Genomic DNA, 13,886 nt, shown 5'->3' with positions numbered 1-13,886 from the left:
TGGAAGTTATAATCTTTTTATACTGAAAATGTATATGATAGGTACTTTCCTTTTCTCACACTTTCTGCCCTTTTTCCTTACTCATTTCTGATGCTTCTGTTATATGCTAAACTTTAAAGTGATAGTTTGATAGAGGCACCTAGTGGGAATCACATGATTGTAGTATACTCATATTGATGGAGAAGTAATGCATAATGATTTGCATGAAAAACATGTTGGAATAATTTGGTTCTAGTAGGGATGTGTAGATGGCTTGTTGCATGCATAATAAAAAAAAAAGTTAATATTTTGCATTCTAAATCTGATTTAACCCAAAGGGCACATGTCTCTTTTCTTTCTTTCTTTTTTCCATCTAAAAGGGGTTAAAGAGGTTGCTGGCTCTCCAGAGTCAGTCTGGAGATATCTTGGTGGAAACATCCACACCAAAACATAGGGAACTCCTCCTGAAATTATAAGGCATTGGGGCTATATCTGTTTATACTACTTCATATTTGTCAGGAGGACTTACAATTGAGAGGGAATTAAGGAACATCCCCTAATCAGAGATTCTCACTGGTTTCTCCAGTCATGGAGTTTCTGTTGCTCATCATTTCTTCGCTCGGAAAGATCAGATTTATGTAATATACCAGCATTATTATACTGACATTTATGCTACCATTTCTAAATGCCATTGTCAAAGCAATTTATCTGACCTGTAAGGTATGGCCCTATATTTGTAACCCTCTTAAATGTTTCTAGTGTCAGTGGTTCTGACATTCTGTGGCATCTAATCATGGTTCCTTTGACATTTGCTTGTTGTGGTAACAAAGATTGTGATGGCTATGAGAATCAAATGAACAATCAGTGCGTTAGTTGTGGTGGTCCACACTCCTCATACTTTCATTCTTGCCCTAAGTGGGTAGAAAAAAGGAGGTACAAATAGAGATTGAGGACTATAAGAAACTTTTCTTACCCTGAGGATTAAAAGTTATTGTCCCCTGTTCTGTCTCAGACAGATGCTGCTGCACTCTCTTCCACTGCTACAGTGGGAATGCATACAGATCTTTCCATGTCTCAACAGTCTTTCTCTTAATTTAGTTTTTATGGTTTATATTTGTTAATTGCTTCTTTTTCTAAAGGTTTGTATAGTATTTTTGGGATAATGGTTCAAAGTTTCTTATGCTTATTGTAATTTGTTCTTTTTTTTTAATTGTTTCATTTTGAATTTACTTTCTTTATTATAAGCATTATTTTACTCCAAACTACAGTTTTTACTGCAAGAAAACATTTTTTAGGGTGGGTATGATGCTTTTATCACTGGTGCAATCATTCCAAAATATACAAGTTCATGTGTACTAGAGAATGATAACACCAGCAACTGAAACATTGTATCTGTTCTAAACAATGCTCTTGTTTTAATTTTGTCAGCTGGAAAACTAGTGATGGTTAAATCTTTTTTGGGGTTTCTTATTACTTTACTGTTTGGATTTGGGAAAATTTTGTTTTGTTTTAGGATATTACCAGTCAATATTTGTTTAGTTTCTTTTCATCAGTCTGGGAGAAACTTCAGATAGCATTTTCAATGGCTGGTATTAAGTGAGTAGTTTTGATTTCTTTTAGAGGTTGGAGCAAATTTTTTCTTCATTTGGGGTTAGAGTTCCAGAACCGAAATTTACAATGGTAGTTTGGAAAATTTGTTGGTTCTCTCTTTATTGAGATGAGATATTCAATATATTTTTAGTGTATTTTCTTTTGATTTTCTGAGTTTGAGAGGAAGGGAATTTCTACAAGGTTAAAACTTTAGTTTAGTCATGAATGTTGATTTTCAGAAGTTTTCTGAAAGCATCTTCAAATATTATTCTAAAGTCAGAAGATATGTTTAAATTGTGGTTGAAGATAATTACATTTAAAAGGACAGTGAAATGGTTATTGAACCTGACAAGTTTAAGAGGAGGTGATTGAAGTAATTGAACTGCCAAGTGAAGATAAACTGATCAAAATTATTTGTAAAATATCTTGTTCTTGTGTAAAAGCCTGCTTAGGAAAGACACACAGAAGTATTGAACTCCGAGTTAGAGAACATTAAGATGCCACCACTCTTCTTCAGCTGAAAACAGTTACAACACTATCACATCATGAACTGGAAATATTTGAGAAACACTGCAAAACAATAGAACTCAAAGCAGCTTTCTATATCAAAACTCAACTACAATCAGGATTTAATTTTTAATAAAATTTGACTATTGACTACTTGTGTTGGCATTGCAGTATGTCCTGACTGGATCTCTCTAGTGGGCATATTCTCAGTCCTATGTTTATTTTCCACCTATAAAGCTTGAAATCATACAGTTACGACAGAAAGTGTTCGTACCCCTGCATTGTGAGTAGTTTTTCCTTGTAACTTAGAGTATCACGATTAGGATAGTGAAAGTATAGTATATTATAAATATTATACTAACATACATTTACATAATTGTTTATGTAATTTCAATAACAAATAAACTGTTTATAAACAAATAACCAAACATAGGAGGAGCAGAAAGTGTTTGTGTGTCTACTTTAATGGTCAGTTGTGTAGCCTTTTAGGTGAATTACTTGGCTCAATCTCTCCTCATAGCCCTCCATGATTGTTTGACAGTACTCGACTGGTATTTTCTTCTATTCGTTTTTACAGAAGGCCTCCAACTCTTGCAAGTTTTTCAGATGACGCTGATGAACCCTGGTCTTCAACTCATGCCAAATGTTTTCAATTGGGTTAAGATCAGGTGACTGCAATGATCACACTTATATGGTTCCTCTGCAACCAGGATTGCACATATTTTGATGTTTGCTTTGGGTCATTGTCGTGCTGGAAGATCCAACGATACCCAAGCCGTAAGTTCCGAGCATCATTCTTGATATAAGTGCCTAATATATCAACATACTCTTCTTTTTCGTGATTCTGTTGATGCAGTGAAGGCTGCCTACACCAGAAGAGCTGAAGAAACCCCATAGCATGATCGAGCCACCTCCATGTTTAACTGTAGGGACGGTGTTCTTTGGAAGATTTCATTTCCCCTTGTTACGGAAGGTATAGCAAACATAATTGTGACCGAAAAGCTTAATTTTAGTCTCGTCTGACCAAAGAATACTCTTCCAATAGGTAAAGGGTTTATCTACATGCTTCTAAATGAACAGGTTTTAAATAAGGAGTGCTACGAGGACGGCATGCTTTGAACTCAGAAGAGCATAACATGTTCGTAACTGTAGAGATGCTTACTTCAACCCCAGTTTCCCTTACCAGTTTCTGTATGTCATTATGTGTTAAACGAGGGTTCCTACTAACTTCTCTGAGAACCTTCCTCTTGGTTCTCTCTGGAATTTTGTTGAAGCGTCCGGAACGAGGGAGGTTAGCAGTTGATCCTGTAAGCTTAAACTTGACAATTATACTTTGAACAGTAGATTTTTGCACATTAAGTTGTGTAACAATACCGGAAAGAAAGACACGAGACTTGTATTTTACAATAATTCGGTTTTTAAAATCACTGGACAATTGTTTCTTGTTCGCCATGATGACCAAGCAGATAATGACAGAGACAGCGCTAAATTGCCGAAAGTACATTTTTTGCTGGCTAAATTACAATAATTATGAACCCAGCCATTAGTTCTGGAATAGTATAATGTAGTTTATTTGCCAAACTAAAAATTTTTATGGGAATATCAGTTTTTTCACACATTCTGAACTGTATGAACACTTTCTGCTCCTCCTATTTTTGGTTATTTGTTTATAAACAGTTTATTTGTCGTTCAATTTACATAACAATTTATGTAGATGTGTGTTAATATAATATTTATAACATACTTTACTTTCATTATCCTAATCATGATACTTTTTAAGTTAAGAGGAAAAAAACTACTCACGACGCAGGGGTACAAACACTTTGTTGTAACTGTAGCTGCATTCCTATATGATAAAATTGAGTAATTTGACTGGATGGATATTTGCATTAGCAACTTAAAACACTTCCCCAAAACTTCCTATACAGATGCAATATCTCTCAAATATATTTTTCTCATAACAATTCTCTCAAAAGAGATATAATAATTTATTAAAGAAAGTAGTGCTTTTCATTTAATTATATGAATGTTTGACAAGCCAAATTACCAAGCACAGTAATGTCAGGTAAGAAAAAAAGTGTGTTCCATTTTTGTGGATCTAATGGTATTTTGTTCTGTGATATGGTATGTTTATACTAACATTCATATCATAGTTACTGCTGGGAAAATTATGGATACCAAATAAATTAATATTTTTCGAACAACATTTAAATTTGGTTTGTTTGTCTTACTTTCCAAAAAAAAATAAGTTTTTACCTACCAGGATTATTGGATGGAAAACTTACAGCAGGAGGAAGGGTCAAACCTCATTCCATCGAGATTAAAGAATAGGTTGAGCAATTGCCAAATTTTTGTTAAATTTTTATTTAAAGAAGATTGAATAATTGAGCTAGTGCTCTTCATCAGATCATACAATTTACAATAGCATTTATATGCTCTTTGCAGCTAAACTAACATAGTCTAGACCTATTTGTCTGTATCTCTCAGTAACTTTACCTTACTTGAACTACATTTTGGATGCATGTTTGCAAGCAGCAACTGGGGCTAAAGCTTTCCACACACTATGAGATATTATATTAATACTCAGGGAATTTTAGAAGGTTCTAAACCATTATGCAGTAATACAGCAATTGCCAATTTATGATAACTGAACTCCATAACACATGCCCCCCAGTGGTTCAGCGGTATGTCTGCAGACTTACAATGCTAAAAACCGGGTTTCGATACCCGTGGTGGGCAGAGCACAGATAGCCTATTGTGTAACTTTGTGCTTAATTCGAAACAACAACAACCATAACACATGATTTGCACAGTTACATAAACAAACCTGTGATAAACTATTGCTTCTAGAAACATCTAAATTGAACTTTCTCATTATACTTAAATCAAAAGTTGTGTATAATTAACAACATTCTAACCATAATTTCATTGTTAAAATATTTTTAAAGTCAAATATTTTGTTAAGTGGGTTGATATATTGGTAGAATTTGGTGAAAATAAAAATATTTCTCAGATCATTATGCCAAAAAAATCTTTTATTCAGTTCCAATTTCAGAACAGAATTTTAGTTGGGGTAAAGAGAAACAGAAATCTTTTTACACTTGGCTCTAGTGTGAAATTTACTTTAATATCTTTACTTGTTCTGTCAATCATAGGAAGGCTTACATTTGCTGATGTTGTAAAGTTCGCTTTACCACAGAATCGATACCGACACCACAGAAGAAGTGTAACATCAGATTCTACATTTGCATTTCCTCCAAATCCAGCAGCCCCACATCCAATTATGTTAACATCTCAGGTTACTGCTACTCCAACACCACCAGCTTTCAACAGCTGCCTTCCTAATATGCCATGCACATCAGTATCCAATAGTTGGTGTCCTTCGACTTCATTAAAAACACACAAAATGACAATTTCTGAACCTTCTTGTTCTTCTGTCTGTACTTTGTTATCAAATCTTGGACAGCCTTCACCTGTGGAAATCCATGACCAGCAAGAAAATAGAGCTTCACTTTCTGAGAAACCCACCTCTTCAAAAATTTCTGTGGACAAAGAAAATGTAATGTTTAAATTAAATGGTGAAACTAGGAATGAGCTAGTGAATATTAATGGAGGTACCGAATCTTTTACATCAGTAGTTCCTCAGATTCAGCGTGGTCCTCTTGGGGAATTACAGCTGCCTTTCCATGATAAGAGTGAAAAATCTAATGGAAGTAAAAAAAGTATGTTGATTGTGGAAGTTTTTATTTTTCTTAGTCGTTTTTGAAAGTGAAAAATTGTATCTTTAATTGTTTATACTAAAAAGGAAATAGTGCTAATTATATATGGTATCCAAAGTAGATGAGCATAAACATTAAATTTATAAATAATTGTATTTAAAGAAGAATTAACATATAAAATGAAGGGTAAGTTATTTTAGTAACAATTTTCAAAATTTTCTTGAAGAATCTTCATAATCAATGAATTTTCATACTTTAAAATGTAATTTTGAAAACATTGTATAGAAGATACCCTATTTCTATATGCCTTATTATTTGTTATTTGCAATTATGTAATAACTTTCCATCATTCAAAGAAGAGGAATGTTTTTTTAGTCGTATTCTTTTTGTTATTATTATTTATCAGTAGTCTGTCTCTCCCCTCTTTTGTTTGTTTGTTTGTTCTTAATGCCTGAGTTATTTTTTAGAAATTTAAATTTGGTAGCTTCTTAAAGTATAAATTTGGCCCTATAAAAAAGACCAAATATGGACTTTGTAAACTAAAGTTATGGTCTTTACAATATATAAGTAGCCAGAAACAATATTGTTCATGATATAAAAACAAAAGTTGAATTGATAAGAACCTTTTATATATTGCAAACCATTGTGTCTATCCAAGTATTCATCTACCTCCTGTTTCAAATGATAGGGAAACAGCTATGAATAATGTTACTGTCAAATTTTATTTTTCAAGCAGGATATTATACACTAAACTGTTTTAAATTAATCACTCTGTCATTTACATTCCAAAATTTGAATAACGTAAAGAATAAAAATGTAGATTTGCCATATGTTATTGTTGAATGGCTTTAAGCATGACTGAAATGCTTGACAAACATTTTTCACATTGGGCAAAGTAGCTTGAAGATTTGGCTCCAAGTGAAACCAAATTTGCAGCACAACTGACATTTGTATAGTTAATGAAACAATATAAATTGATCACTAACTTTTTCTGTCACTGGATATAGGTACTTTTGCTTGTCATAAGTATGATATTGGCATGTGCAAAACTGCTAAAATTAAAGACAGTTAGAACATCCATAATACATTAATGCATCTAACTAAGCAAATCATTATATTAAAGAGAATCTTACATAATTTATAACAAAATTCTTAATATGCAAGCAATAGTATTTTAATCCAAAAGGAAAATAAAAGAATTAGAATATTGCAAAAGAACATATACTTGAAATAAAAATCCATATATCAAAGAAAACGTGACTTTTGAATCTGCTAAAATATTCAAGTTTAGAGAATTCAAACATCATTTGTATAATCGCAGTAATTAAATTTACCATACCTGTTATGACTGTCTAACCTAGTTTTTAGTATTAGCCGTTATATATATAAAAGTGAAACATATATAACACATTTGTACTAAATTTATACAAGTGAAAATGTTTGAAAAATAATATAGTGGATGGTGGAGTTGTTTGGCATATTGCTACCATTATTTTTGTTTACAAATTTTCCATTGTGTAGCAATCTTCCAAAACACAGCTGTATTCACATTTTGTTTTGTTTTTACATGATATGCTATTTTTATTTTGTAAAGTGCTCTATACGTAAATGTTCTTTCCAATAGTTATTATTATTTCCTTAAATTTAATTGAAACCTATCTTTTCCTATCAGAGTAATTTATTTTATTCAGTTTATACATCCTTTGTCAGGGCATAATACTATTTGCTGAAGTGTACTGTGTGTGTCAATGCTTGTTTTAGATTTGTAAGTGTAGAAATAAGTTAGTTTGAAATGTTAAGATAACATTTCATATTGCTAGTGTTTATAAATTCTTCTTTTCTGTTAAATGTTTTTATTCATGTGTTAATTGCATTTGATTTCATAATCACATTTTTGTTTTTATAAGTTTAAGACTAAGTCGAAAGAAAAGTCTTGGGTAACAGCTGTTTTGATAAACTATGATGAGGTGGCTAGTGTTGTTACTGTGTAAAATTATCTTGACTCAAAAGAGGAAGATGTCTTCAGTTCTCCTGGTCTCCTTATTGAAAATATATCTTTTTAAAGACAAATTCTGAACTGACAAAAAAATTATGTAAACAATTTAACCACAGCAGATGACAAATTATCTGATTGTCATCATACAAGGCATACTCAACACTATATATTTGTATAACTGCTCATCTCTCACAATTTTCCCAAACAAGTATCTAAAAGTAGCTGACTCTTGAATACACTGTTTGTGATTCATTTTTTCTATCAGTTGACGATTTGTTTGGTTTGGAGAAAAATCAACCACAAACATTACGTCACAACAATAATTATAAAACAGTAAGAATCAGTTCTTTATCGAATAACATATTTTGGGGATCTTAAAAATTCCATAAAAACCAGCAGAGGTATGTCAACCAAGGTTTTATTTTTTGTATTGTATGTAAGATGATATTTTTAAAATAATTTTTGTCTTTCAGGTGTAGGAGCTCATAAGAAAATACCTTTTATGTCCATGACCACTTCAGCTACCTTTAAGATAAAACAACCATATTCGGGAAAAACAACGAGGGAAATAAGTGTTAATACACCTTATGATGTTACAAAACGGTTAACAAAAAAAACATTTTTGCCCAAATCTTCAACAAGTAAAACACAAAAACACCCGCTGTAAGTTTATCCTTCAGATATACTATAACTTTGTTATTATAATTATTTTAATGAGAAGAAGACTTAAGATTGCATTTCATGAAATGTGTAATTGATGGGGGGTGTTTTTCTACAGAGTAGAAGCCCAAAGCTTTTTTTTTTTCCAGGGCACCTTTTCTTTAACTTGTTTGTAATGTCTATATGAACTCTGAGGACAATCTACAAGTTTTAAATTTATTTACCATGGATAAGTAACTACTTTTTAATTTATATTTTGTCAGGGTGTATTAATGGTACAATTGTATTAGTAACGTTCTCTACACAGCTGCTTTTTTTGTATTTATAATGTAATCCCATTATAAATTATCTAAGCTAGTCAATTTTATTCTCCACTAAATATACTACTAATCACTTTGCATATATTTTATTTTAAAACAGTTTAACACTCCTACGAAAAGTGGGGCCTAATAGGCCCCAGAGCAACTTGAAAGGTTATTAATATTAGGCTAATAAATTTGTATTTAAATGAAATTGCCATTTAATTTGATTTCATTTCATTAAAAGTGCAACATTTAATTTGATTTCATTTCATTAAATTAAATGGCAATTTCATTTAAATACAAAATTATTAGCCTAATATTAATAACCTTTCAAGTTGCTCTGGGGCCTATTAGGCCCCACTTTTTCGTAGGAGTGTTAATGGTTTGTTTGAGCTTACAGCATTTCTTTTCATTTTATTTATTGTTTTTATTCAGTCAAACTGAATGATGACATGTATACTCATATAAGAGACTGAAAGTAGGTTTAGTACTTGCTTAAATGTTCCATACTCTTTTGATAAATTCTCTATGCATTTTTGCTGCCTTTAAGGCCTGGTAGACAGTAGTCCCTGAGAAAATATCTTCAACCTACCTGGTCTCTCCTTGGACTTATTTTCAGTAACTGCAAAAAACTTCAAATCCTCTAGACTATTTGAAATTATAAGTAATAAACTATGCATTTGACATATCCTGGATTGAATAATATTGACTAATTTTAAGTTCCCTAATTATATCTACAATAGTTTGAACTAAACAAGTTGTATCTTATCAGATTTGCAGTTTGTTTCAGGTTACTGAGTTTTAGCATACAAATATGTTAATGATTCTAGAGATATTGTCCATCCTCCCTTTAAACTCTTGGCCTCCATTACATATTATTGTTGGTTTGTTTTTTGAATTTCACGCAAAGCTACACGAGGGCTATCTGCGCTAGCCATCCCTAATTTTGCTTGGGCTCCTCTTTTATCAACGGCTGAAAGGGCAAGCTTATATGGTGCAACAGGGATTTGAACCCATGACCCTCAGATAACAAGTCGAACGACATAACCCCACCTGACCATGCTGGGCCTACATATTCTTGCTCTTGTCCTTATATATATATTTGTGAGTGAGAATGATTGTGCTCTACAAGTGAGTTTTTAGTTAACCTGTTTTTGATACTTGCATATGGAGTGTTCATTTTTATAGAATTGCATTATTATATGACTAGTCAAAACTAAGTTTTAGAGGCTGTCAAGTGCTTAAAAGTAATTTCAATACAACTTAAAATTAATTTGCTCTGAAATTTACCAGTTGTTATGCTATAGGCTAAATTCAGAATTTTTACAAATTGCCTGTAATACTTAAACCAATTGTTCATATTGTAAGGTTTAATGTTATTAGACATTTAACTGAAAATGGAGAGTAACTTTCTGATGTTTTTGTGTTGGAATTAAAAGTGGCCAATGGAAACAGGACTGTGGCCATTATTCCAAAATTTTTGGTCACTTGAGTTGTTAAAACAGTACTTTACTATCAAATGCAAGTAGGTTAACCTTTTTGTTTAATTGGTAGAGCACTCACATGACATCCCAGGGGAAATAAGGAATAAAAAGTTACCACAAAGAAAAACTGTAGTGCAACATAAAAATTTGTTTTGATATCAGAAGAATATGGTAATTTTGGTAGTTTATCAAAAAAATAGCTAACTTGCAATTGCTAGAGGTTAAATCTTTAATTCAGTTAGTAAATGTTCAAATCTGAACTAAATGAAGAAAATATTAAAAATTGAAATCACTATAATTTTATAGGCTTGCTTAGGGAACATAGTGACATAGAGAAAATTAAGTGCCATTGCATATTTGGGGATAGATCAAGAGACTAAAATATTTTATGAAATTGTTAAGGTTTCTTATTAGGTTTTGGTTAAAGGGATGTGACAGCTCATTTGTGTGGGTCTCAAATACCCTTTATCCTCTTGCAACTAACTTAATGAGACAAGTTAATATAAGTTGGGGCAGTTACTCAATTTGATGCTGCCTTTTTGTGAAACTTAACAAATTGTAGCAGATAGAATTACTTTAAGGCATCTCCATTCAATTTTAGGTTAGTTTACTAGTAGCAGGGTGAGTTTCTGGTGCTTCCACTGAAAGACACTATTGTTTTGTATATGAAGTGCTTATTATATTGACTTAAAGAATACCAAATCCTTTCTCTTCTTGAAGACATCAACAACCAAAATATTTTGTTACATACTTTACAGTGTGTTATTTAGGTATACAAGCTTTAGTACAATAATTTAATTAGAACTGTTATAGAAATTTAAGCATGTATGATTTAACAGATCCATTTTCTTGTTGTCATTTGTTACACATGAATAATTATCAACTTTTCTTTCATTTACCAGGTCTGCAAGGAAAAGCATGTCAACTTCTTCATTGAGAAAGATCTGTTAGAACAGTCAGTCATTATTAAAAGTTTCTTGCATATTGTGATAATAAACTTGTATACAATCACTGCTTCTGCTGTCAGCTCATTTCACTGTACATTCTACCATACGTTGAGCTGTATCCTTCCATACTTTTATCCTGTAATTGTCAAGGTGCTAAAGAGCCCTTGAAATCAGCTTTCCCTTGATCTCAGACAGTGCTTGGTGTATTGCATTATTTTGCATGTACATATTACTTTGTATATTCTTTTCTTATACCTGTGGCTATTTTCTACTCTATAAAATTAATAGAATACTTGAAATTTCTATGTTTGATAGTGTTAATAAAAAGATGAGGAAATTATGATTCATTTGTTGCAATTTTGTAGCCTTTAAGTATTTTGAATAATTTTGTAGTAAAATTTTAAGAAGTAAATATTGCATGTAGTGAATACTATTATATAAAGAATGTTGGTGTTTAGAATCAGTGCAGTGCTTCAGTAAGCTTCACCTCATAATTTGTATAATAACCACTTATATGTGACTTCACCAAAGAAAAATTTAAATGCATTTTTTATTTTATTGGACTATAAATTTGGTATTTAAATACTAAAACATCTTGCATAGCATTGTCAAAATAAAGAAAATAATATCCAATTTATTTCTGAGTATTTACTTTATTTCTTAATTGAGCTTTATAGTTGGATGGTTTAGCAAATTTACCATTACTGAATAGATACAAGCATAAAATTTTGGCTAGGAGCCCTCTTGAAATTTTAAGTGTTTCTGCATAATACATCAAAATCCAAAATGGCCAGTGACCACCATCTATATTACAAGAAATTCTGAAAATATAGATTTCTCTGAAGAAACTTTTATTCTAGCCAAAGCTGCCACAATAATATTAAAACCATCTTCAGCCATAAAGCCTTCAGATTCACAGTACCCTTCATTCCACGATGTCAAGAAGAGTCACTCAAGTACCTCATTCAGCCTTCCAATTCACAATATCCTTTCCTTCACTATGTTCAATGAGAAAAAGTCAAGACAGACACAGATCTCAAGCTTTTCTTACTGTTGGACAGATGACCCTTTACAACATGAGGAAAATATTATTCGAGTCAGATATAAAAACAAGGCATACTTTGGAGTGTTAACAGCCTTTCCCCATCTACTTTGGTCTCAATATTCATATTTTAACAAGAAACAAATAACTTGTCCAACTGTATCAGATGGGTATCATCATTTCATACAACAAGGTTGTGAAGCTTGAAGACTGGATGCTTCTTGTGTTTGTGAATGGTAGTCCATGCTTGCCTCAGAAAAGGCTTGTTCACAGTTGGTGCCTCAGACAATATAGACCATAATCTAACTTCAACCACTTCTGAGATCAATCTATTCCAGTTTCTAAAGAGGAATATACCCAAAGAAACCAGAATACCTTTTACAGTGACATCTGGGTCAAGAAAGCACCATCTTACATATGGTTGTGCTTTTATTCCAGTTGTATCTCTGCTTACCAGTACATCTGTGACATATGACATAAGGACTATGCAGAGCTGTTTAATTGTGGCAAGAGCTCAGAAAAACCAATAAGTCAAGCAGGCTGTGCCAATAATAACAGACAAACTTGCCAGTTGAGATATTACAGGCTGTCATGCTTCACTACAACCCAACACAGAAGAATCTCTTGTTCTGTGTACACTACTTCCTTTTTCCTATGCAAAATCTGCAACATGTGTGGTGATTAAGCATAATATGGATGTCCAGAAACAAATAATTGAATATCTGAACCCAGGCCAAATCCCAGTCTTTGTTTTGGCAAAACTTGTGCAATGAAAATGGCCTAGGACTCATGGTGAGAAAATGTTTGTTGTTTACTGGGTGGCTTGTACACAGAGATGGCTTCGTGGAAGACACTGGGAGATTTGTTACAAGGTTCTAACTGAACATTATCTCTCACAGGAGCAGAAGTGGCTTCTGTTGCAACTGCAGATTTTATGTTGAAAGCAGCTCATCTCACTTGTACTATGCATGCCCATCAAGTCACTTTACTTGCCTTCTACATCATCTAGCAGGAAATAGTTATACTACCCAAAGGCCTTAAAGATAAAGAATCTGCTGTAGTTTAGTAGAATGATATGTTAGGAAGAGTCCCACATTCAAGTATTAGGTTCTCATTATGAGATATAAAACACTGTATGTGAAGTGTTTGAACGGGTAACACTTCTGTTTCTTGCCTTGTATCATATAAACTATACAAGGTGAATGTTCATCCACTCGGAGACGTGAAGACTTGTCCGTAATTGATGAGTTTGAGAAGGAATGCTACTGAGTCCTTTCCAAGGCTTGCAACAAATTCTCTGCAATACCCAGTTAATCAGGCACATGAGCATGAAAAGCCACTATGTGAAACACTGAGGTGGGTTGTATTGAGCATGCAAAAAAGCCTACTGCTTCTCAGCAATAGATGCTTTCAAGAACAGAACTGTCTGGGCTGCAGAAGCAGTCTGAGAAATAATACTTGCCAGATTGATGATGTAGAAATCCCAAAAACCTTTCAAAATCATGAGCAGGGTCTTGCAACTCAGGAAAGTTTCTACAAGCAGGTTAACAAGCTTGGAGAAATTGTTCAAGACATAGGGAATCTTTTATCCTTTTCTAGATGATTTCTGAGATCTGGTGACACTTGACAGCTGCAGCTGTGTCGATAGATCTGTAATAGA

At 32.7% G+C, this 13,886-nt stretch overlaps 1 protein-coding gene across 2 annotated transcripts in view; it reads left to right on the top strand.

Moving 5' to 3' along the window:
- Positions 1-11,816, top strand: part of LOC143234904 (kinesin-like protein KIF18A) — an 86,890-nt gene extending 75,074 nt beyond the window's left edge. For both annotated transcript variants that reach the window (XM_076472600.1, XM_076472601.1), the window contains 3 exons: positions 5,232-5,798; positions 8,265-8,454; positions 11,140-11,816. In XM_076472600.1, coding sequence (XP_076328715.1) covers positions 5,232-5,798; positions 8,265-8,454; positions 11,140-11,188 — 806 coding nt within the window. In that variant the 3' untranslated portion in view covers positions 11,189-11,816. The remainder of the gene's footprint in view (positions 1-5,231; positions 5,799-8,264; positions 8,455-11,139) is intronic.
- The last annotated feature ends 2,070 nt before the right edge of the window (positions 11,817-13,886 follow it).

Source organism: Tachypleus tridentatus, chromosome 12, assembly GCF_004210375.1.
Source record: "Tachypleus tridentatus isolate NWPU-2018 chromosome 12, ASM421037v1, whole genome shotgun sequence".
Lineage (NCBI taxonomy): Eukaryota > Metazoa > Arthropoda > Merostomata > Xiphosura > Limulidae > Tachypleus > Tachypleus tridentatus.
This window is presented reverse-complemented; position numbering and strand designations above follow the sequence as displayed.